This window comes from Stegostoma tigrinum, chromosome 1 (genome assembly GCF_030684315.1).
Source record: "Stegostoma tigrinum isolate sSteTig4 chromosome 1, sSteTig4.hap1, whole genome shotgun sequence".
NCBI lineage: Eukaryota > Metazoa > Chordata > Chondrichthyes > Orectolobiformes > Stegostomatidae > Stegostoma > Stegostoma tigrinum.
Window position 1 is genome coordinate 29,880,087 of NC_081354.1, and position 21,229 is coordinate 29,901,315.

General features: G+C 38.2%; 1 protein-coding gene across 2 annotated transcripts in view; it reads right to left on the bottom strand.

The window, feature by feature from the left end:
- Nucleotides 1–21,229, bottom strand: part of plk4 (polo-like kinase 4 (Drosophila)) — a 59,811-nt gene that overhangs the window by 4,221 nt on the left and 34,361 nt on the right. For both annotated transcript variants that reach the window (XM_048531631.2, XM_048531640.2), the window contains 8 exons: nt 18,912–19,016; nt 18,170–18,272; nt 16,263–16,412; nt 16,046–16,176; nt 14,446–14,540; nt 14,190–14,313; nt 9,667–9,807; nt 483–589 (listed from right to left, as the gene is read on the bottom strand). In XM_048531631.2, coding sequence (XP_048387588.1) covers nt 483–589; nt 9,667–9,807; nt 14,190–14,313; nt 14,446–14,540; nt 16,046–16,176; nt 16,263–16,412; nt 18,170–18,272; nt 18,912–19,016 — 956 coding nt within the window. The remainder of the gene's footprint in view (nt 1–482; nt 590–9,666; nt 9,808–14,189; nt 14,314–14,445; nt 14,541–16,045; nt 16,177–16,262; nt 16,413–18,169; nt 18,273–18,911; nt 19,017–21,229) is intronic.

Below are 21,229 nucleotides of genomic sequence, written 5' to 3' on the forward strand. Positions count from 1 at the left end.
ACCAAATGCCAGAAGAAAATATTCTAAAATGTATTTTCCATGAAAGACATTAGTTTTATGAATATTTAGATCCTCAGATGATTTTTGTTTTGTTTCTGCATACCTCCTAGCCCATTTGTAAACATGGAGTTGTAGCATGACAACCAATTCATTTTTAATCAAAGCATGGATATTGTCCGGGTCTTGCTGCATTTCAACTTGGGCTGCTTCAGTATCAGAGAAGAAAATGGTGCTGAAAAACATGCAAGTGTCAGCAAATATCTCATTTCTAATCTTATGATGGAGGGGAAATCATTGATGAGGCAGCTGAAGATAACTGGGAAGACAGCACTATGGGTACCTTACCAAAGCAATTGATAAATATCAGAGTCGAGACTTGTTCAACACCTGTTTTTCATATCATGATACAGTTTTAACTAATCCATTTGATGAGTTGAGCATATGGTTGTTATACATAGCACTTATTACATTAAAAAAATTACCTGACTGCTTGGCCCTGAGGAGACGTGTAAACAACAGATGCGACTCCAGCTTGCACCAGGAGCTGGGAACCATCGTTAAATTGGACCCAGACTTCACCACTGATTAGCTATCAAATAATAACAACCAACATGATTTATAGGGTTAGACGTTTATTCCATTATTTCAAAATCCAGTTTAATAATTGAAACTGTGATTTCATTACCTCTATTTTGATGCAAGGCCAAAAACAAAATCTTTAATACTTTCTGATACTTAGTTCTAGAAGTAATCATTTCACACTCCACGGGGAGTGCCAATGAACAGACACAGTCAAAAATGACCTTTTTCCCAAATAATACTTCCAGCAATTCCTTTTCAAAACATCAATCTCATCTATTGGTATAGCTATTTTTCAGAGACACCAGCCATTTTGGTTTGATCTCCCAGCCTCTTTCCACTGCACAGTACAGTGTACACTGTACAGTAAACTTGGTAGTTCCAAGAAAATTTCTTTAGCTTCTTGTTGATACTCCACTGTTAAACAAAGGCAAAGGCATTCATAGAGAACAAAGACAGTTCTTGGAGAAAAAAAATACAGATATGATTGAATGGGAGGACAGGCTAGTGGATGAAAGTCATAAAATAATTAAAAGTTTGCAGTACAGAGGTCATTCATTACACAACACCCATGGTGACTGAACAGCAGACATGTTTCATCCTGATTCCAGCATTTTGTCTTTAACTTGATTCTTCATCCTCAAATATCTGTCCAATTCCTTTCTAAAAATAATTTATGGCCCATTCCATTTACTATAAAAGCAGAAACATGCCTAAAGTGATCTTTATGCAGGTATCTGTACAATAGTGTAAAATTGCAATACAAAAAAGGATTCTATATATTAACTATTGTGATATTATAAACTTCAGAACTTTAAATGATTTTTGTTTTTTCACTTCATGAACAAAGATAAACATAAATGGAAAGCGGCAGCAATAACGCACTCTGGAATAAACTATTAAGGGGCAAGGACAAACTTTTATGGGAATTGAAATCAAAGAGTATCTGGGAGAAGGAGTGGAGACTACATAAACAAAACAGTTTCAGCACTTGCTTGATAACTGGATGCCTCATGCCACAAAGGACACACATGAATGATGTGATTGTCCTGCAAAAGAATTTGAGGAGTTAATTTGCAGAAAAGCTGCATCTTCATACAGTTAAAGCCAAACATAACATGGAACAATGAAACTACTTCTAAAGACAAGCTCCAGATTTGCAATATTTTACATGAAAAGGACTCTAAAGAATCAGAGATATCACATTGTAGACCTGAAGGGCTAAACAAAAACTGCACAAGAATTCAATATCAGAACTAAACAGGAACAGAACTTTGAACAATACTGCACCAGGATCAAACTCTGGGTACTTCCAGAGACAGGCACTGTTGGTTGGAATCATTGCTAAATTCTACCATTAATTGCTAGAGGGCAGGGGTTAAAAAAAGTGTGCCAGGGCCATAGTTTTAGGGGACTCAATTGTAAGGGGAATAGACAGGCATTTCTATGGCCACAAATGAGGCTCCAGGGTTGCATTTTTAACTCCCTAGTGCTAGGTCAAGGGTGTCTCTGAGCAGATACAGAACATTCTGAAGGGGAAGGGTGGTGAACAGCCAGTGGTCGTGGTACACATCAGTATAATTTTTAAAAAAGGATGAGATCCTGAAGGCCAAATATAGGGAGCTGGGCAGAAAGTTAAGAAATCAGACCTGAAAATGTTGTGACCTCAGGATTACTACTGGTGCCACGTGCTTGTCAGAGAAGAAACAACAGGACATATCAGATGAATATGTGGCTGCAAAGATGGAGTCGGAGGAGGGTTTTAGGTTCAAAGGGCATTGGGCCTGGTTCCAGGAGAGGAGAGACTTGTGCAAATTGGATGGGTCACAACTGGGCAGGGTTGGGACTGTTATCCTAGGCAGAGTTTACTACAGCAGTTGGGGAGGGTTTAAACGAATATCAACGAGAGTCAGAAGGCAGCAGCAAGGACAAAAAACAAAAGCTAGAAAAGGGAAGAAAAAAGCAATAGACTGAGAAACCAAGGACAAGGTTCAAATAGGGCTATTGAGGAAAAAAGAGAGAAGACAAACACTGTTAAAAAGGACAAGCTCAAAAGGCGTTGTGCCTTATTGTGCATAGCATCTATAATAAAGTGGATGAACTAATTGCACAGATAGATGTAAGCGGGTACAATATAATTGGTATTATGCCAACATGGTTGCAGAGTGACCCAGGATGGGAACCGAATTCAGTATTTAAGAAGGATAAGCAAAAAAGGAAAAAGGTGGCAGACTGGCATTGCTGGTTAAAGAGGAAATTAACACAGTAGTGAGAAAGGATGTCAGCTCTGACAATGTGGAGTCTGTATGGGTATAGTTGAGAAATACCAAAAGGGGCAAAAAACATTAAATAGGTGTCATACACACACACACACACACACACCCCCAAACTGCAATGGTGATGTCAAGAATGGCATTAAAACAGGAAATTAGAGATGTATGTGATAAGGGACAATTGGTGATCATGGGTGATTTTAATCTGCACAGAGATTGGGCAAACCATATCAGCCACAATGCCGTGGAGGAGGAATTCCTGGAGTCAATGCGGGATGATTTTCTTGACCAATATGTGGAGGAACCATTTAGACAGCAGGCCATCTTAGACTGGGTGCTGTGTAATGAAAAGAGAATCATTGCCAATCTAGCTGTGCAACACCCCTCAGGGAAAAGCAATAACAGATAGGATTTTAAATCAAGGTGGAGAGTGAGGTTGTTGATTCAGAGACTAGGATGCTGAACCTCAATAAAGGAAACTATGAAGATTTGTGATGTGAGTTGGCCTTAGATTGGGGAATGTTAGATAGGGACAACAGTAGACAGGCAATGGCAAACATTCAAGAACTCATGGAAGAGCTACAACAACTGTTTATTCTTGTCTGTCGCAAAAGCAAAATGGGTAAGAGGGCCAATCTATACCTTTCAAAGGAAATGAGTATCTGCTCCAAAGAAGCAGCATACAGATTGGAAGGGTTACAAAATTCTAAGAGCTGGATAGGGCAGATGTAGAATGATGCTCCCGATGGTGGGTGTGTCCAGAATCAGGGGTCACTGTATGAGGATTCAGGGTAGATGATTTGGGATGGAGATGAGAAGACATTTCTTCACCCAAAGAGAGTGGTGAGCCTATGGAATTCATTACCACAGGAAGTAAGTAGATGCCAAAACGTTGAATGTATTTCAGAAGCAACTAGAGATATAGCACTTGGGGGTGAATGGGATCAAATATTATGGAGAGAAGGCAGGATGAGGCTATTGAATTGGACAATTAGCCATGATCGTGAAGAAAGGTGGATAAGGCTCGAAGGGCTGAACAGGCTCATCCTGCTCTTATCTTACTACTTCTATGTTGACTTGCAAGACTTAACTTGATTACTGGAGAGGTCTTATTTTGGTTGCTACATGCAATAAGGTTTAAATCATTGTTTCAGTACTTGGTTGACCGTGAAGTTTCTAAATAAGTAGCATAATTAAAGACAGCTTGTGGTGATTTAACCACAACACTACTTGACAGCTCTCATGTAGTAACACCCACTCTTACAAAGTTAAGTGCTACCAATCTTAAGTTTTGTATTTTAAAGCAAGTATCACGACACAAGTTATCTGTGAAACAAAAAATTAGCTGGGCATCCTTGATACCATGGGGAGGTACAAGACCTCCATGTTATGCCTTCTTCTACCATCTTGTGCTTTAGAAAAATCATTGATACAGACCCTGCAGTGCTCATCACAAATACTGACTTGATTGCAAATTGAGAGTTGTTGACATTTCAAAAGAATGTTTGTATTTCTAGTACTTTGACTGTACAATGTTTCAATGTCCTCATTTTAATAATACTGACACTGCACACACCACTGAGACTAGATACTTCCTTCATAACGATATTGCATCTTTCTGCTTATTATCTATCAAAGTTTGTGCAGCATGGTGGCTCAGTGGCTAGCACTGCAGCCTCACAGCGCCAGGGGCCCAGGTTCGATTCCAGCCTTGGGCAACTGTCTGTGTGGAGTTTGCACATTCTTCCTGTGTCTGCGTGGATTTCCTCCAGTGCTTCGGTTTCCTCCCACAGTCCAAAGACGTGCAGTCTAGGTGGATTGGCCATGCTAAATTGCCCAGTGTTCAGGGGTGTGGTGGTTATAGGGGGGGGGGGGATGTGTCTGGGTGGGATGTTTCAAGGGGCGGCGTGGACTTGTGGGGCCAAAGGGCCTGTTTCCACACTGTAGGGAATCTAATCTAAACTTCAGAGACACAGGGAAGATGAGAAAAAAAGGTTTCTAAATTTGATGTTTACAGCCTAACTAATTTTTTGCAGAAAATGGATTAACATAATCATTTCAGAATTCAGAGTTCAATGGAAAAACTGATGAATAAACACAACTTGAAAATTTAACTATTTCAAATCTAATACGAATACTTGACAATGCTGGGATGAAAAAATTGTACTAGTTTTGCCATCCTAATTAGAAAGCTATCCATAAGAAATTGTCAACAGCTAAGAATACAAGCAGTGAGTGAAGACAGAAAACCTGGGATTTCCTATCTTTGTGATAGTCAGGAGCTGGATAAAATACAGTGAATATACATTTCAAAGCTACTTCATACTTCTGCTCATACTGAAAAGGCATACATGTTTCCTGCCAATGCACAAACATGGACAATATGCTGAACGAACATGAAAAGTGCTTCCATAATTGAAGCTGAAATTGACTAATGCAAAGAGAGTGCTCAAGTAAACATTTTTAGTGGTGTGAGTTGCATGCATCTTATCTCACAGTTAATATGCATTTTTGAACTGTGACTAATAAACTGTTATTTCAAGGAAATCAAAGGAAGTTGACAAATGTAGTCCAATAGTGGTGAGGTAGTAAAACCTCTTCATTCATAACAATTATATAGGACCCTTGGTGACATTACACCATACAATCTCACTCAACGAAGAATACACTAGCCTTAGAGAAGAGGTGCCACAAAGGTTCACTGAACTGGTTCCTTGCGAAAGGGATTGTCTAATGAGGAGTGATTGAACACACTAGGATTCAAAATATGGTGCAACAGGCAAAATTGCCTTCAAAATATCACAAGTAGCCCACAAAGAAAAAGCACAGAAAAGTTTGTCAATGTTAATTAATGATGGCTCCTGAATAACTGCACATATGATTTTGATTCTTTCAATCTCAGATTATATCACACACTCATGCTAGCTGCTCCAGCTCTTATCCCTTCTACTCTTACTCTCCTCCAGAGGAAAATTTAAGATTGGAGGAGTAACAACAGCAGGAAGGAGGTATGCGAGCAGAGGAACTGGAATGGCAGCATAAAAATGACAAGACATTTGAAAGCAAATAAAAACTGAGTTGAGTCAGGGTAAGAACATGAAGAAACAAATAGAAATAAAATTCTCTTCAGACTATAATGCTCAGAACTTTATTCACTGACCCTATTTTGTATGCTTTTAAATTAGAAAAGGGCACTCAGTCCCAGAAGCCTGATCTACCATTCTACGTACACAGCTATAATTATTCAACCTTTTGTTCTCTTACTTGTCCTAATTCTGCATACCTATTCCTTAAACAAAGGCCCTGCTGCAAACACTTGAGTATTTCAAAGATTCATACACTTCAAAAAAATCTCATCTGCCTTATATACGTGATTACTAGTTTCTAACAGTGGCGCCTATTTCAAGAATTGCCTGCTGTAAACATACTTTTCACATCCACACCCAGGATCTTGTGTTTCAGTCAACTTGTTCCTTAATCCAAACTTCAGCAAATACAACTGTAGCCTGCCTAACCATTCAGGATATTAGTCTATTACTTTTTTCTGAACTGCTTTGAACGCATTTAGATCCTGCTTTAAAAGAAGCAAACCAATTCTGCACACAATACTCCCAATGCCCTGTTTAAGTAAAGCATAACCACCCTACTTCTAATGTAGAATTTTCCTCAAAAAAGCCTATTAGCTTTTCTGATTGGTTGCTCTACTTGCTTAGCAGCTTTTTGCAAGATCCAACTGTATTTTTCACCATTTGGAAAATGTCTTTTTTACTGAGTCAAAATGGATATTTTCCCCACAAACTCCATTTGGCAGATTTTTGCCATTTGTAGCCTGTCTACATCCCTCTTCATATTTCAAAAAGATAGATATTGAAAGGCCATCAGCAAATCTAGAAACTATATCTTTGGTCTGTGCATTTTATTTATTAAACACCCCAGCACAGATCTCTGGTGCCACATTGCACACTACTTCTTGCCAACTGGGGAAAAAACCAAACTCATTTGTGTCTATTTATTGGAAAGAATAAAAAAATTTGGCTAACTAGTTATCCCTATACCATGAGCTTTTACTTTCTGCAATAACCTCTGTGGCACTGGAAGTCTATTTACAATATATCCTGGTTCCCCTTTAGCCAACTGATTTGATTTTTTTTTGGCTAAACAAAATGTACTGTGGATAAATATTATTTTCCTTGCAGTAAACTATGTTGACACTGACTGAATGCCTTGTATTCCACCCACCCCAACAATACCTTGCTGTAAAATGTCTTCAATAAATGTGATTTGTCATAGGGAATTTTTTTTTTTTTTTTTTCTTTATTCACTCATGGGATGAAGACGCTGGCAAGGCAGAATTTATACCCTATCCCAAATTTCCCAGAGGGCAGTTAAGAGTTAACAACATTGCCATGGGTCTGGGGTCACATGTAGGCCAGACCAGGTAAGAGTGGCAGTTTCCTTCCCTAAAGGAAATTAGTCAACTAGATGGGTTTTTCCTGGCAATTGACAATAGATTCAAGGTCATCTTTGGATTCTTAATTCCAGATTTTTTATTGATTCAAATTCCACCATCTGCCATGGTGGGATTAGAACCTGGCTCTTCAGATTATCACATGGGTCTCTGGATTAACAGTCCAGCGAAAATACCACTAGGCTATTGCCTAGTTTAAATTCTTGGCTTATATAGTTTTCTGCTCTGTCTCATACCTTCTTTTAGTCAAGTAGCTATATTTGTTGTTTTTAAATCTCATGGAACCTTTTCCAAATTCAAGGAGCTTTGGATAATTGAACAAACTTTCAACTAACACACTATCTACTTCAATGTAGAATTCATTGCCACGGAGTGCAGTGGAGGCGGGGATGTTGGATGCCTTCAAGGCAGAGATCAACAAATTCTTGATCTCAGAAGGAATCAAGGACTACGGGGAGAGTGCAGGAAAGTGGAGTTGAAATGCCCATCAGCTACGATTTAAATGGCGGAGTGGCCTTGATGGGCCGAATGGCCTTACTTCTACTCTTACGTCTTATGCTGTTCTAGATTTGATGACCTTTCGGTACCTAACCTTAAGTTGTGAAGAGGGATACAGAAAGGATGCGAATAGGCAGAAATCTGCCAAATGGAGTTTACCATGGAAAAATGTGAAAAATTATATTTTGATTCAGTAAATAGGACATTTTCTAAATGATGAAAGATCCAGATGGATCTGGGTGGCCTAGTGACTGAATTGCCAAAAGGTGCTATGCAAGTCCATGAAGTCGTCCATCAGGACTTTTCAGTGCACAGCTCCAGCAATTTGCTCAACGCCACTCAACCTATTCAGTCTGGTCTGCCATTCAATCATGGATGATATTTTTGTCAATCCCATTCTCCTGCCTTTTCCCAAAAATCTTTTATCCCTTTACTAATCAAAGACCTCTATCTTAAATATACTCAATGGCTCGGCTTTCACAGCCTTCCATGGCAATAAGTTCCAGATTCACCGTTCAAGAAGTTCCACCTCCCTTTCATTTCCCCATTTACGAATGTATTTCTTGTATGTTACTTATATCCATGAAAAGTGATGACTGATGCAAAAATACCTGTTCAATTCTTCTACTCTCTCCTTATTTGCCAGTGTTAATTTCACTCTTTAATAAAGATAAAGCTCACGTGTAAATTCAAGTTGCTACCTAACTTTCTCTTACTCCAACTGGTCTCTAATTTATTGAATTTTTAATCACGCCTTGATGTTTCATCCTTTCTACCTTCAAATGTCTTATTTAAACAAAGTATGGACTCGAAGAGCCAAATGGCCTGCTTCTACATCTTTGAGTTGTGTTACAGAGAGCATAGGTGGGCCAGGAGTTCTGGCAATTGTTAGGATGCAGTAATTTTTAAATGTATTTGCAAATACCAAGTCCCTCTCTCATGGCTCTCCCAGTTACTAATGTACCTTGCATATTCAAAAAAGGAAAAAAAGAACAGGAATCTCAACAGTATTATGGGCAGATAAGTAAAAGGGATGCCAACAGACAGATTTAGCATAGGTAAAATGACTAGTTGGATCTCTGACTGAGAGCAAGAACAACAGCTGATTGAACATTAGGGGAAATGAAAAAATACGGAGATAGCCTGGAAGGGTATAGAATTGAGGTTCAAAAAACCCCACAAATCTTGAAGAGCTGAAAAGGAGACTGCTGCTGCAATTGCACCAAAATGATTTCCATTATACATTTTGATTAAGAATATGCACCGCTATGTTGCAGTCCTTTGCTGTAGTTCACTAATATAACCAGCATCTTCAGTGGTAATTTTTTTCGGCTGCTGATTACTAACTGATTTCTCCCAGTTACAGTACAGCAACAATGACAAGCTGGGACTTACCAATGAGGACCACCAATTAAAACCTGAATACTATGCAGAAGAAAGAAACTGGATGGGATTGGATTTCCTTTTGCTTTCCTCCAGGCCTTATTGAAAGATGTGATTTGGGATTTTAAAAGGTTCTTTATTAATAAAACATAGAAGATTAGAACTATATTCTTTGAAAAAAAAGGAAGAAATTAAAAAGTTCCTTAAACCACGAAGGCAGGGGTTAGAGGCTGGTGAGGGGGAGCATTCCCCCCCGCCCCCCACACTTATGTCACATCAAATTTTCAATATAACGAAACAACAAAATTAAATTCTGAAGATTATTTAGACTCAGGGTGGCAAATACTAAGCCATATGATAAACTTCTACCTGCCTAACTATTACCAAATCATTTGTCCACAGGTACAGTTACACAACAAACCCCCTAGCATTTTGAGATGAATTGACCATTTTTAACATACATACCTGAGAAGCCCAACCAACATTAGGTACAAACACAGATTTCAGCACCTGTCCTGGACTGGGAGATACTACAGTCTGAGTTGAAGGTGCAGATTTATTTTTTTCAGAGGTTGTTGTTAAATTGGAACTTTCACATGAACAAATCTGCAAGATTAGAATAAGCAAAATGCAGGTTATTCTGATTTGAAAGTAATGATTTTTTGATAACTCAACAAATACAATGGTGTACAAAGCATGCCAAATACAAGAAATACTCAAGCATTTGTGGAACTGTACCACTGCTTTGATTGGCAGCTTTTGAAAGGTGAAAATTTGAGTCAAGTTTTAAGCATTAAAGAGCAGCAATTAAAGAAAGTAAAAAGGAGTTTGCAATATATAGAATTCACATATAATACACATCAAATCAAATTTGGAGATATGATCGGCATGATAAGACCATGAACCCTTGCTTGTCAAATTTGTGCCAGATCCAGATTGGGTCAAGAGATGAATTATTTTTCCTTCTGAAGTCAGTTATCCTCTGATCTCATGTGCAGAAGTACATCCTTCATGTGATGCTAGGCCACAAAGACCAATCAAACTGTGGAGGGCATTAGTGGCATGATTGCCTGGAGTTTCTGGATAATAGCCAGAGAATACAATTTTTGATAGTTTCTACTTTCTAAACCATGACCTTCATTTCTTTTTGATAGTAAATAAGTGAGAAAAAAACTGTTCCCAATTATTAGGAAATGTCTTAAATCAGAAGGCATAGATTTAAAGTAATTGATAGAAGAACCCAGACAACACAGGAAAATGTTCTTTGAAGGAATGCATTTTCTGAAACCCAGGAGCATGCATAGTAGCAGCTAAATCTAAAATACAATGAAAAGAATGAGTAGAACATTACAAACCCTTAAAAAAGTTAACAAAAGTAAAAATATACAGATGAAGGAAAAACCACTGAAAATAGATTTGTTTTAAAAGTTAGCATTTTATTGCACATGCTCATTTAGAATAAAAATCAGAGGTGAGCAGTCAGAATTTACAGTAGATGGTTGGTGTCAGACATTCTTTGAGCACAAGTAGTTAGGATTTGGAATGCCAAGGATTTGACTTTTGAAGGGTTGTTAGACTGGAAATGCCAACTACTTATGGCTCTTCCAGATAGAATACTCAATTTTCTGTTATTTCACTTGGAAGAAATGAAATTTATTTTAAGAAATGAAATTGCATTGCTACACCTGTAATGTTTAATAGTAGAGATTATTTCTGCTTTGTTTGGAAAGCCATGTAAACTGCCAGCTCAATTAAGTGAGACTTTCTGATTTTATACCTTGAACCTCTACTAAATGAAATCAATTCCAGGATTAATAATAGTTTCAAAAACTGAACATCTTTCAGGGCATAGTAACAGATGCTGGTAGCAAAAAAGTAAATCAGGCAAAGAAAAAATAACTCCAAATTAGTAAAAGTCAGAAAATACAGGCCAGTGAGATATGAATTAGTGATATATCCTTAAGATAGAGTTGAGAATAGTTTGTTGTTCCTTTAGTCTATTTTTGTCCAATTACTTTATTTGCTAAATAAAAATTTAGCTCATACTAGGTTGAGTAAAAAGGTACCTTTGCTGGACAAGTGATCTCAATATCCATTCAGAGCATATATACATTACTTCACCTATAAATGTACCATTTTATATAAGACAAAATCCAGAACGTGTCTGTGCTGCTTCACCATTCTGTGTACTTTACCCCTTAACTATCAATTATCTGCTAAGTATAGAACATGAGCACAATCACTGTACATCAATATTTTAGAGGGGGAAGATAGCATCATTGTAAACTTGACTGCAATCATATCGCTGAAGAAATAAACACAACAGTTTAAAAAGCAGCCCCAAAAGGACAAGTTATACAAAAAGATTAAAAAAAGTGTATTCTAGATTAAAAATTAGAGGAATAAAAGAAAAATCAAGCTGTCTCACATGAATTTACTTTTTTTTAAAAAAGTACTCTGTCCATTAGTTGAGTGGCACTTTCATTAAAAATACAGCAGCTGTACTGTGGAGGGTAAAGTCTCGTATATACACCAGATTCCTAAGTTTTACCAAATAGAGAAAGAAAGCAAAGTTTGGTTCTGAATGATGGCAGATGTTTCAGTAAAATAGAAAAAGTACTTCTGTTTATAAAGCATTTGTTACTCAAGATCATACCTAGCTAGGATTATGACACTGTTACAGACTAATCACGTCGTTATTTCTAAAACAGGCCAGCTTTAATTGCATGAGAGAGAAAAACGATCAGTCATGCAGAAAAACATGCAGGAAGAGGCAAACAACTGCATGATCATAAATCCGCAAACTGCCTTGTTTTTTAATAGTACATGTATAGGTATGACAATCAAGGACAGAGTCTAATAGTGCGTGTCACAGTGAGGGAGGGTCACCAACAGCATGGAACCAAACTACAACAATTTACAAGTCACAACGGAACACATTATAGCTGAAATATAGTAGTTCCTGCTGTCTAAAGGCCAACCTTCAGTGAACAAAAAAGAAATTACCTATATCTTAAGTATGTACCAAACTAACTAATCCATTACTTTGGTGCTTTTGAAAGTACTTTATTCAGCATTTTAAATTACAGTGGCCATTTATTTATTCTGAAGGGTTAAAGATCATTCAGGCAGATGGTGCACAATATATACTGGAAAAAAGAAAGATTAGCTAGAAAGATATTGCGACAGATCAGACATAGTAAGTGATCAAGGCATTGCCCCACAAATTTAAAACCATGTGTGAACTATTCTTTTTAAATGCCAAGCCATTGGGAAGTGAATTACTGTTAAACAAATTATCGAGTTTTGAGAAGATTTGTAGCTCAGGTTGAGGTTCTGGATGTGAGTTTGCTCGCTGAGCTGGAAGGTTAGTTTTCAGACGTTTCGTCACCATTCTAGGTAACATCATCAGTGAGCCTCCGACGAAGCACTGGTGTTATGTCCCGCTTTCTATTTATCTGGTTAGGTTTCCTTGGGTTGGTGATGTCATTTCCTGTTCTTTTTCTCAGGGGATGGTAGATTGGCTCCAAGTCAATGTGTTTGTTGATGGCATTCCGGTTGGAATGCCATGCTTCTAGGAATTCTCGCGCATGTCTCTGTTTGCCTTGTCCTAGGATGGATGTGTTGTCCCAATCAAAGTGGTGTCCTTCCACATCTGTATGTAAGGATACGAGTGATAGTGGGTCATGTCGTTTTGTGGCTAGTTGATGTTCATGTATCCTGGTGGCTAGCTTCCTGCCAGTTTGTCCAATGTAGTGTTTGTCACAGTTCTTGCAAGATATTGGGTCTGCTATGTGGATGACACCTTTGTCATCACTAAGCAAGACAAATTAGAGGAAACATTCAAGACCATCAATAATACCCTTACTGGCATAACATTGACAAAAGAGGAGGAAAACGACACCAAACTGCCATTCCTTGATGTCACAATAGAGCGAACAGCCAATGGGGAACTTCAAACCAGTGTCTACAGGAAAACAACACATATGGACCAAATACTGAACCACAGGAACAACCATCCCAACGCCCACAAACAAAGCTGCATTAGAACATTATTCCAACGAGCCACCACACACTGCAGCGCAAAGGAACTACGCAGAGCAGAGGAAAATCACCTATACAGCGTATTCAAAAAGAATGGGTACCCTATCAACACAGTCCGCCGATTTCTCAGCAACGAACCCAAACAAACAGACAAAACGGGCTCAGAAACCATAACCACTCTCCCTTACATCAAAGACATTTCCGAAATGACTGCCAGACTACTCGGACCCCTTGGCATCAGGGTAGCCCACAAACCCACCAACACACTAAAACAGCAGCTAATGAACTTAAAAGACCCTATACAGACAACAAATAAAACAAATGTCATCTACAAAATACCTTGCAAGAACTGTGACAAACACCTACATTGGACAAACTGGCAGAAAGCTAGCCACCAGGATACATGAACATCAACTAGCCACAAAACGACATGACCCACTATCACTCGTATCCTTACATACAGGTGTGGAAGGACACCACTTTGACTGGGACAACACATCCATCCTCGGACAAGCCAAACAGAGACATGCACGAGAATTCCTAGAAGCATGGCATTCCAACCGGAATGCCATCAACAAACACATTGACTTGGAGCCAATCTACCATCCCCTGAGAAAAAGAACAGGAAATGACATCACCAACCCAAGGAAACCTAACCAGATAAATAGAAAGCGGGACATAACACCAGCGCTTCGTCGGAGGCTCACTGATGATGTTACCTAGAATGGTGACGAAACGTCTGAAAACTAACCTTCCAGCTCAGCGAGCAAACTCACATCCAGAAACAAATTATCTTCAAGAAAGTAATGACTATATCAGAAACATCCAATATAACCTATGTTCTAAATGCTGTGGCTTGTGACAATTCAGAACAAAGGAAGATACTGTATTGGCAAAAAAGGACATTGCTTCATTAGATAAAAATACATGGATTGCCTACTTACAGAAGGAGCAATACTTGTAGTATGGCTAGAAAAGATATGTTGGATCTGTGGTTGCTCCACTGCTGCAGATTTTGGGCCTACTGAAGGAGCTGGAGACAGCATTGGGTCTGCACTGGATGGCCGTCTATAATAAGAAAACAAAGAATCAGACAGTCACCAAATGAAAGTGGTCAAAACTCAATAATACTTCTAATATGCTTTGCAATTTTTGGGTACACAACTTGGAATTAATAATTCATAAAAATCCATGTTTTACCTTCCAATAATTATTGGAAAAAATGACACTGGCTTTTCCTTCCTTTCATCTTGTATGGCAATTATTGATTCCAGTTCAAGACAGGTCTGATGAGCCTGTTAAATATAACTAAACTTGTTAACCTGATTTATTAATAGCTATTTTGAAGTATTATTTTAAACTAACATTTGGTAGTACAGAACTTGTATTTCTGAAAAAGATAGACATTTTTTGTTTTGCACTGATCAGAACAACTGGCAAGAAATACCAATTTTAATAAAGGGAAAACAGCATTATATGGTGGAGCATGCTGAATAGTTGGCAAATAGACTGACTGGTAGGTATTAAATGGTGCCTTCCCCATTATAATTAAATGGTAAGAATTGATAAGAAATGGGAAGAGTTAAAAACTCTGTGGTAAGGTACCACAGTACTTCAGTGCTCAGCACTGCCACCTTACAGCACCAGGGACCTGGGCTCAATTCCAGCCTTGGACGATTGTGTCTGGCTTTGAATGGTTGCCCCGTGTCTGTGTGGGTTTCCTCTGGGTATTCTGGTTTTCCCACACAGCCAATTCTGTATCCTGACAGCCAAAATGTCCGAATCCCAAGCTTCCTTACTTTCTCAATGAGCCTACCATGTGGAACCTTATCAGATGCCTTGCTAAAATCCACATACACCACATCCACCGCTCTACCTTCAATAAAAAAGTGTTTGTCACACCTCAAAGAATTCAATAAGGCTTGTGAGGCATGACTTGCCCCTCAAAACCATGCTGACTACTTCTAATCAAACTATGCTTTTCCAAATAATCATAAATATTATCTATCTTACAGAATCCCCTCCAATAATTTGGCCACCACAGAAGACAGACTGACTGGTCTATAATTCCCAGAATTTACTTGGTTTCTTGAGCAACCTTGTGTCCTGAAAGGAATTAACCACCCAGGAAAGTGCTCAGAAAATACACATTGGACCTCAAACTGTCTCACTGGCCACCCAACTTCCTGGGTGAAATGGCAAACCATGCAGTGAAGGCAGCAGAGAAAAGGGTGGCCATAGGATAGGCACTTCAGATTCCAAGATTCTGGTTCCATGCAGAGTAGGTGCACAACAACAGCCACTGTCACCACCACAAGCGCATTAGTGGGAATAATTTCGAATTGAGCAAGTCCTCCATATTTAGGGCTACGCTAAATTTTCACCACTTTTTTTTAAAACTGAGAACTTGCTTGCACAGTTGTTTAGTTTAACAGAATTTTAAGAATGTGCTAATAACATACATTGATTCGTGAGGTCAACTGTAATCTTGTATTTTCTCATTTCATCAGTAATTGGAATTGCTTTTCAAAAATACACTTAAATGTATGAAGCTTCAATACATTTAAATCAAAGCAGGACAACAGCAATCATCCAGTGACATGTCTTAAAATACATTAAACTGAATTATCCCAATTATAAGCATCCTAACTAGGGTGGAATTTCTGATTATTATTAAGGCTTCCATGGAATTTTGTTTTGTAACAGCATAGTGTTCTAAAATTTCATGAATTACACAAATATTGAACTTCTAACCAAAAGCATGCAAACAGATGAGCAACATTACAAATAATATTTTTACCTTGTGAGCATGTTCCACGTAAGAATTGAGTTCTTCTCCTGGCCCATTTATCTTTGTTCCTTTGAGGGTGTGAGATTTTCCAGATTTGTCTATGATTCGAAGAAACTCTGATGTTTTGTTAATTTTGGCTCCTGTTAAAAAGGAGTTATCAAAGTAGTAAAAACCCACTCGTCAGCATCATCATCTTGTATTTCATGTTTAAGCACTTAAGACTCACCATCGTAAAAGCAGACTTCAACATCAGCTTGTGGACTATTCTCCATTAACATGCATTTGGCATATTTAGTGTACAGTGTGACCTTTGGAGTTTTAGATCTTACTAAATGGACGAACTTGGATGCATATTGATATTTTTTCCAGTACTTTTCTGAAAAGAAATTTGTAACAGTGACAATGAGATACAAATGGATTAAGTACAAGGCCAGTCATTTCTGCATTTCAGGTGACATCTATGGACAAAGAAACAGAGTTAGTGGACAGATTTTATTTACGAAGGGGAGTCAGGTTCAAGGCAGAAGCTAAACTTGAAAAAATGGTATCAGATTGGAAGCATTTAACATGTCATTATGCTTTTAAGAGCCAGCACTCAAATTTCCACAGGTGTGGAACTCACTATGGTCAATTAGGCAAGAGGACAGTGGGGAGAATGTAAACAATTACACTGATGGTGGGGTGCGGTGGGGGGGGTGGAGAGAGAATCTTCAAAAAATTAGAACTGAATAGCCCTACTTCCGTCACATCATTTCCGTGTGCTTGCACTACATGATAGGTTTGACAATTTCTTGAAAGTAATTCCACCGATCTGGATTTCACTCATCTTGAGTTGTACTTTCCTGAACAATGGATGTTTCATGACGAACATGAGCAGGAGCATCAACAACATCAATAGCATGAAGAGCTAGAACAGCAGTAGCTGCCTGCTCAGGCACAGACTGTGCCAGAAGACAGAGGGATGAATGGATCCAGCTTGAAGGAGGCAAGACCCACTCAGAGGAAGTACAAGTGGAAAAGCTACTTTTGACATGTGAGCAGCAGTGTCTCAGAATGCCAAAGCTTTTTCCCTCAGCTCATTTCTGCCATTGGCAGGCTTCTGGAATAAGGAAAGTCTTCCTAGCAGGCCAATAAAGTAAGCAATGCTTTGGCGAAGGCTCCACATATGTAGTTCAGTTATTTCAATCCTTATCTGGGGTCTCTACTTAGAAATCCTTCCTTTGAAAGATGTGGTGTATCACAATGCCTGTTTGTGTGTTATCGGTCAAGCAGCAAGGAGGAGGATGATAATAAAAACCGAAAGAACTGCGGATGCTGTAACTCAGGAACAAAAACAAAGTTGCTGGAAAAGCTCAGCAGATCTGGGAGCATCTGTGAAGGAAAAAAACAGAGTTAATGTTTTGGATCTGGTGAACCTTCCTCAGAACTGCAGGGTGATAATACTGTGGTTGAGTTAAAGAGTCAAAAACAAAGCCTGCTTCAATTAAAGCATATTCAACCCACTACAGCAGACTCCCTTCCTTATTCCTTGCCTTCACAGATGATGTTTCTCTCAAGATTCTACCCAGTTTTAGGTTGATGGTCATTCAACAGAACGTAAGAATGTTAAGATGAACAACTTTCAAACAGATCGGTTTAAACATATTTGCTTAAAAATAGTTTATTTTTAATATTTGACTTTCCATCAGAACTAAAAAGTGTAAATTTCACTTTGGCTACTGCCTGAACTCTAATGTCTAGGCTTTCCTTTTTATTAGGGATATTTACCCTAATGTTTTCTGAAAAAGTCTGTCTACTGAGCAGTGCTAAATCATACCCTGTGATACATTTCTTTAATAGCATAATTTTTTCCCCCTAGAACTCTTAAGGTGGTTATGTAAACCCAATTTGACAATTAGGAAAAGAAATGATTATAAAATTATAAATCAAAAACACTAAATTTGAATTAGGCCATAACAGTAAGGCATATTTAACAATTCAGTATGTAAACCACATCAACATACTCAATTAAGTAAACTAAATTATGCTCCAATTAATTTCATGCAACCAAGGTTGACTACATTGACAGTCTATAATTTTAAACATGAAGACGACTCGAAAAAAATTATACCATTGTGTATTAATATAGGATACCTGGCAAGTTGTCAAAACTGTAAGCAAATACATCCTCTGGTGGAGATGGAGGTCTGTCATCCAGTGGGAAACCTTTGCCCTCATTTGGGTGATAAATATGGATCTAAGGAAAGTAAAATTTCAAACACCTATGATTTTATGGATAAACTTAAATCTAGACGGTAATCATAAAACTTTATCCATACTTGAATGAAACAGTAAAATTAAAATCTACTGAGAGTTTGATTTACAAACACCTGACTTACACGACTAGGCATTAAAAAAGGGATATGGGCCAAACGCAGCTAGATTAATTTAGAATATCTGGTTGGCAAGCACGAGATGAGTTGGACTAAAGACCCTGTTTCCATGCTTAAAACCATACTACTCTACAAACACTTATACTCTAAAATGGATTCTACACAAGGGTGTATTGATAATTTTAGGACTGAACATTGTACACCAGTCAGAACATGATGCGCAAAGTGACTTGCCAAAGGGCTTAATAACAGAATCCTGAGGAGCACATAAGCTGATTGATTGTAAGTGATTTTAAAATGATCTCTTGTAGATTAGTAGACAAATTTAAATACAGTTGCTGGAAGATATTAAAATAGAACATCAGAACCATCAACATTACAAAAAAGTTAGAATAAAGACAGCCTGGGGCTTGTGAAAGAGAGACATGCTACATTCCACATTCATACAAACATTGAACTGATCAAGACATGGATGTAAATTATCGCTTTCAGAAATAACTTACTGTGCTTCCATCTGAGGATATTCTAAGTACCTCCTTCACGCGCTCTTGATCACTACTTCCTTTTAGAAGTTCCATACAAACTTCTTCAGAACCAAGAATACTCACCTGAATAAGAATTACAATTTTATATAACAGTTTGTCAAAGAGGCAAATTCAAATCTATGCAGAATGTTTTAGCAGAAACAAAGATATTCTGATCAGCTAATGTTTATACTGAAGTGAGCTCCCAAACCACCTCATTTCTACTTTTTAAGTGCATCTTAAATCCTTTCCATCATATTACTCATTTTGTTTTATTTTGAAAGCATCAAATCTATTTGACTCCACCTTGTGGTGACAAGCTTCAAATTCTAATCACCTCCTAGGTGAAAAATTTTCTGCTTAGACTTGGTTGTAAACTTGTATCTTCCATACATGGTTCCAAGTTTTGGATTTTCCGGATGGGTGCAAAAAGGTTCTCCTTAGTCCAAGCCACCTACAAAGATTTCTTTCGGATCACAGTCAAGCTTACCTTTCCCCATTAACTGTAATCTTTCAGTTTAAGTTCTTTGTTGGAAATTTTACTTGCACTTACTTCAGGGATTCTGTGCCTTTTAAGGCACACAATAAATGAGATCAAAACCATGCAGAATTCTGTGGATGGCCTGACCAAGGCCTTCTATAAGCATAATACAATTGGACTTCTTTTCATCTAAACTCAAACACTTCAGCCGAGGTACTGAAAAAGTATAGGCTACACAGGATAATCATACAGCATGTTAACTTCATCATATGAATAGGGCTTTTACACGACCATTAGGCAAATGCATTAGGCCAATTAGATCAGTGAATGACAGCTGTCGTGATCTCAGCTGATGTTAATATCCACAGTTCAGATCACAGTGAAACTTGGATTGATTGTAAATTTCGCTCTTGCTATCTAGTTTATATGGATCAGTCACCAGCAGCCTCTTTTTACAAATACATTCAACTTTCTTTTAAAAGAAAAAAAATTACACACAAGGGAGAAGAAAAAAGATGCTATTTTATTGCATACTGCAATGAAACATTCCAAAGAGCCAGGTCAAAAAAAAAAGATTCACCCTAATTAGCCTTAAAAAATATTCCAGATGCTCAAACCACAGTGAAGGATTACCCATCTCCAAGTTTTGTTTAGTTGGCAAAGCTGCAATTGACTATCTTCATTTAATTTTTTTCATTTGTCTCCTTCAGGGACGGAAACAAAAAACTCATTCGTTTCTTAAAATGGGTCCCTTAATCTTCTCTTCCTGGTTCTTATGACTCCAAGAAACCCAGGTCCTGATTTCTTCCACCTGGTCAGTTTTGGAGACACAGTCACATGAACAATACTTTTTCTACACTCCAAACTCACATACCTTGCCTAACCTTCTGGACAGCTGTCTTTATCTCCCTGGGTGGCAGGAAGTCTTGTTGCTAGGCATCAATCTTCTCTTCTACCCTGGTTTCTAATGTACTGAAAAGCTGATCCCTTAAAACAGAGTTAGATTAATCCCTGGGACCTGATCAAATGCTTCCCAGGACATTATAGAATGCTAGGGAGGAAATTGTGGGGTCCCAGCAGAGATATTTGCATCATCATGAGCCATAGGGGAAAACACCAGAAGTCTGGTGGATGGCTATTGTTGTGCCTTTACTTAAAGAAATGCTGCAAGGAAAAAATAAGGAACTACAGTGAGCCTGACATCAGTGGTTAAGTTGTTGAAGGGGATTCAGACAGACAGAATTTACATGCACTTGCAAAGGTAAGGACTGATTAGGGATATGGTGTTGTGCATGAGTCATCCTATCCCAAATTAAGTTTTTGTTTTGAAGAGGTGACCTAGGCTAACGAGGGCAGTGCAGTTGACATTGTCTACATGGATTTAAGATCTTTAATAAGGTCCCACATAGTAGACCTGTGATTTAATCCAAGATGGCATCCAGGGAGACAGCTAATCAATTGGATACAAAATTGGCTTGACGATAGGAGGCAGAGGGTGGTGGTCCATTGGTGTGTTTGTCTTTCACAAACAATTGGGCTGCAAATATAGGAGGGGTGGTTAGTAATTTTGTGGATGATACCAAAAGTTGGTGGTATAGTGTAGGGAAGGTTATCTCAGGGTGCAATAGCACCTTGATCAACTGTGCCAGTGGGCCAAGTAATGGCAGATGGAGTTTCATTTAGCTAAATGAGGGGTGTTGCATTTTGGTAAGATAAACCAAGACAGGATTTACTCGTTAATGGTAAGATCTAGGGAGAATTGTCAAACAAACAGAGGCCAATTGACACAGGTGCATAATTCCTTGGAATTAGCGTC